At 45.4% G+C, this 5253-nt stretch overlaps 1 protein-coding gene across 1 annotated transcript in view; it reads left to right on the forward strand.

The window, feature by feature from the left end:
• LOC102680695 (transmembrane protease serine 11D-like) overlaps positions 1-5253 on the forward strand; it is a 9925-nt gene that overhangs the window by 1132 nt on the left and 3540 nt on the right. Inside the window, exon 2 of the mRNA XM_031508319.1 lies at positions 4577-5067. Coding sequence (XP_031364179.1) covers positions 4581-5067 — 487 coding nt within the window. The 5' untranslated portion in view covers positions 4577-4580. The remainder of the gene's footprint in view (positions 1-4576; positions 5068-5253) is intronic.

Consider the following 5253-nt stretch of genomic DNA (forward strand, 5'->3'; position numbering starts at 1 on the left):
GATGCGTTGGAAATTGTAATACAATAGCCGCGCGATGGCCATCGGAAAAATTGAGTGAAAGTGAGAAGGTCTGGATCAGCTTTTGAAAGAAAGCTGTATCACCGAGTAAAACGTGCGCCAACGTAAACGAAACTGGTGATTTCGGATCGAACGAAGGCGGGCTATTATACTGAATGAACGAATCGTGGCCTTCGTCGAGATTTAAATTTCCAAGGGTGGAAAATTAATGGACTTCGATGTAATTTAACGGGATTCGATTATTCGCTTAATCACGCGTGTCCACGCGTTAAATTCGTCGAATTTCCATAATTGAAAGTAAGTCGATCGTACGTTCGTTTCTACTTTTGAACGTCATAGAGAAAAAAAAACGAACGAAGAAATTTCGTGGCATCGAAGTAAATTCGTAATATTATTATTAATAATTAATTCGAACGAGAGAAACGAATAATATTAGGTGTTAGATGTTGTCCATTTCAACGGAGAGATTACGAGAGAGAAAATTTCTCGCCGACGAATTGGCAATGGGTATCGAAATATTCAACTTTCCGATCTCGTAGCGAGTGAAAGTACTTCCGTTCTTTTCCAAAAGGAGACGAGCAAAGGGGACGAGCATTAAGGATGCACGGTTCGGTACCGTTCTACCGATTGCCTAAACACCACTCCCCGTTTACGTAACACCGACACAAGTTTGAGGAGAAACGCGCGACAACCCACCAAACGTGTCCTTCCATCTAATATTTCCTTTCTTCTCTTTTCTTTTTCCCCTCTCCGTACGAAAAAAAAACGAAACGACATCGTACGCGCTCCTCTTTCTCCCTTGATTAAAATACGTTTCGAGAGTTGGATTAAAGATTTTCTATCCATCGAATAACGAGAGAGATAAATTACAGATCGGTATATGAATATTGGATCGACACATTCGCGTTTGTTCGACACACTTTTTCTTCTTCGTTTCCAACTCTCGGCCTTGGCTGGGATTACTCCGTTTACGAGGGAATTAATTTCTCCTAGAAAGTAACAATGCAGATCGTTCCGCGATCGTTCCGTTTCGTTTCGTCGCGGGGAAGACAGAGAGAGAGGGGAAAGGGTCGAAGAGGGTTCGGCGGGGAGCGAGCTTCTCCAAGAAATTTTTGAATCGAGACGACGGGCGTGACGGAGGGAAGAGGAGAAGGATTCGTTACACAATGGAAAGTGTCGGTGGTCGCGTGAAAAGGGGTATCTCGCCAACTAGACCGCGAACGAGCGTACTTCTTTTCAAGGCCACGAAGAAAGAGCACAAGTTCGGATTTCTTCGAACCGGTTTCCTTCGAGGAAAGGGGCGCGGAACGTCGCCGCAACGTGGCCGCTGCACGCGTTAAAGGACCGATCNTCGCCGTTTCTCGATCGAAAAATCAATACCAAGGGGGAAAAAAAAGTATCGCGAGCTCGACGTTACCATTTCCAGAGACTCGAGATCCCCTCTCCTCCTTCCTTTTGTTCGCTTTCTTTCCGATTAAGTTCCGATTAATCGACTCTTCGTCGTCGNCGTCGTCGTCGCCGCCTCGCGGAAATCGGCTGCTCATCGAGCCAAGATGAACAACGAGAAACGAGATTGATCATCGATGATCGTTTTTCCCGAAAGGAAGGACGGAGGCGAGGAAGAAAACGGGGCCGGACGGATCGGACGAAAACAAAATTTCACGCGCGTGCTTCTCTTATTTTGGCTTTTTTTCTTTCTTTTTTTTTTTTTTTTTTCCCTCCGTTTGCTTTCGGCGAAAGTAAAACGGCGCCTGTGCGCGTTGCAGAGAAAGTAATGGATCGCGCTCTTAATGTCGGTTCACACGGAATTTGGGATGCGGGGACCGGTGTGTGGCGCCAATCGGCAGCCACCGGCCACCACCTCGCCGCGCGAACGGACGACGACGAGGGAGAACGAGAGAACNCGAGAGTGGAAAGAGAGGAGACGTGGGGAGGGAGGCTTTCTCGAACAGCTGGGGAACGAAACTACAACAATTATGCGTGCGGTGCGTACAACATCGTGCACGCGAGAGAAGAAACTCTCCAAGGTACTTTCGAGCGTCGGCGCGCGCGATACCGCCAACCTTCTAGTCGTGGCAAGGTGAAAGTTCGCGCTCCTCTCCGTAAATCTATCCTCTTCGCTTCCTTCGTCCTTCCTTCGTTTTTCCTTCCTCCTCCTAAATTACTCGATTTCCAAGTAAAGTTCGTTGAAACAAGGCTTACAAATCGATAAACGTATAAAACGTTGAAACGGACAAAGATGAATAATGGCAAGGCTGCTGCTTGAGAGAACGAAAAAAAAACAGCTTTCGTCCTGTCTCGACGCACCAAGATGGCAAGGTCGGCAATTTTCTCTTCCTTAACGGAGAACGAAGCCCCGGTAGAAAAGGAAAGGAGAAAAACAACAATTAAAATACATTAGCGGATCAAACTAGCTTTAAATCCAGTTAGAGACTGGTTTATTTCGTTTTCTACCGGGTTTCACTTTTCTTGTTATCATTCTCTCTCTCTCTCTTTCTCTCTCTATCTGTCTCGCCAACTCGTTTCCCCGCGAATCGTTCGTTAACAAAACTTTAAAAAAAGAAAGAAAAAAAATTGTCGCCTCTTCGCAGTTACGAGCTTACTTCTAATCTCTATTATAAGTGTCACGTTTGGTCGATTAGAACGTCGTTCTAATGGACGCAAGATCGAGATCGTTGTTACCGAAAGGAAGAATGGGAGAAGAAAAAGATGGCTCGTAACTTCCGGCGAAGCGGGTGGCAGCGTGAACATGAACTTCACACTGCCGTGAGTGCAAGAAGCGCACTTTCACTTCTACTCGAGCTACACGGCAGAGCCAATGACCTACTAACACATCGAACCGTTCGCTCCGCCACTCCACCATGTTATTCCAAGGCAAGGACGTTCTACATCGATTGTTCGATTCGACGTTCAATTATCCCTTCTACAAAAAAAAAAAAAAAGAAAGAAAAGAATCGCAATCGCTTTTTTAAATTTCGCTAAACTCTCTTCTTTCCATTTTTCGTCTAATCATTGCGAAACCATCTTATATTCCAAATTATATTCAAAGGGGATGACGACGACTCGCCGATCTTTTCTTCCCCCTGCTTCGTCTTCACCCGATTCCTTCCTTTCTTCCTTCCTTCCTTCCTTTGCTTCCTCTTCCATTGATTCATCAATGACAATGGAGCCGATTATCAGCCTTCTCGATTTTTAAATCGCCCATTACGAAACGGAGTGACAAGAACCGTTACGTGGTTAAATTGTCCTGAACGCGGCTCGACCGGTGATTAAAGCAATAATGTTGGCCGTTGCCCAATCCAATATGAAATTCCCGCCCCCGCGTTTTCGCTCCTCCTCGATCGCCACTCTCGATAACTGACCAACCGGAGGATGCTGGTCGTTCCCTCCACTGGGACGAGTCTCCTTGGATTATTAATCGACGCGTTTCGTTTCCTTCCTCAGCGGCCTGACCCTCTTTTTACTTTCACCCGTTCACGGGCCGCGACGACGTGACGCAAACAACATATCCTCCGACGAGCAATTCCGCTCCCCGATCCTCCTCGAATCTCTTCTTTTCTTCTCGAGCAGATCGAATCGCGAGCCGATTCCTTTCGACCAAGTTAAAAAAAAAAAAAAAAAGAATATTCGAGAATAAACGACGTTCCTTTTCAATCGAACGAGTTATATTATTCAATACGCACGAATGATCGCGTGTAATGCAACTGGAATTGGCTTCGTGAAAAAGGAAAAAAGGATTCGTGTCGAAGAGGATCCGTTAGGAGGAGGTGCGTGTTTTCCGTGGCTCGTTAACCTCGATCATGCCGGTTTATTCTTTAGAAAATTGATTCCAGCGATCGGCCGAATCGAGACCGAATAGATTGGTCGGGGAGACACGCGAACCTCCAAGATAGAAAGGAGAGAAAATTTCAGAAGAAATTCGCGGATTCCAAAGAATAAAGAAAAGAAAAAGAAGAAGAAGGAAAAGAATTCGATCGTTAAAATTATTCTCCTTATGAAAAAAAAAAAAAAAATGGAACCGATCGCGACGACACCTTTTGATTTTTNTCTCTCTTTCTCTCTCTCTTTGTCGAGGACTGTTTGCTCTTTCGTCACGTTTTATCTCGACCATTTTACACCTCGGTATCTTATATAAAAGATACCGTATCAAATGTTTAACAATTTGCACAAGTTAATTGAAAGAGGCTATCGGCGAAATAAAGTGGCGAGATAAGTTTGGAAAGAGAACCCGTTCCATCCGGGGGATAAATTGAATTCAAACGCTTTGCGCGTTTTAAGCGCAAATGATATTCGACAAGGACGCTTGTTGTATAACGTGCGAGCGAGATAATGGGAGGACGAGGCAAACAGTGACGAAAAAAATGAATTTCCAAAAGAGGTGACGGTGTTAACCGACCGAAGTAAGAGATATAATATAATTTAAACCGATCGAAACAACGTGGACAATTCTTCCCCTCTTCTTCCCCTCAAGACTATGGAAATTTTACAATTATTTTCCATCGATCTTCGAAATCTGTTTTAAAAATCTCCTTATCCCCCGTGGAATTTGCATTTCCAGCCGAATGATGGATGCAGCCAGATCGTGCCAATGGATATTAATAGGAATACTCCTCGTCATCTCGTCGAATCGTGCCACCGGTCGTGCCGGATCGATATCGGGATCGAGCAAATCGAAGACGATCTTCAATCCCGGTTACATGGAGGCACGTAGCAACGATGGGAATCGCACCGAGTTAACCCTGAATTCGCCCCGTAGACGCCGATACGTCCGATTTCCAACCGGTCCCGCCGGTTATCTGTTCGAGGGTGGCGGTCCCCCGATAGGGAGGAACATAGGTTTACACCCTGGGGTACGTTTCCCATCGTGGAGGCAGCACAAATCGGCCTGGAGGAGTCCCATCTCGGAGTACAACAGGCCTGTGATGGGCCATCGCACGCCACGCTTGATCTTCCGCGACAATGACTTTCCACCCCCGGTGGGCGGCAGTGCACCCTCCTCGTTCTTTCAACAGTCCAACCACTTGCCGGATTTCGAGGATGACGCGAGAGGTAAGAGGTAGTAGACGCGTAGTAGTAAATGAGAATTGGTTAAGGAAAACGAGATCTGAGAGATTGCGAGTCAATTAAATTAAATTCTTTCGCGGTTTTAATTCTTCTGTTAATTTTCTTCTCGTTTCTTGAATAGATATTTTTTATTTCTTCTTCTTGCTTTTTTTTTTTTTTTTTATTAAGTTA

The sequence above is a fragment of the Apis dorsata genome, unplaced genomic scaffold, assembly GCF_000469605.1.
Source record: "Apis dorsata unplaced genomic scaffold, Apis dorsata 1.3 scaffold_82, whole genome shotgun sequence".
NCBI lineage: Eukaryota > Metazoa > Arthropoda > Insecta > Hymenoptera > Apidae > Apis > Apis dorsata.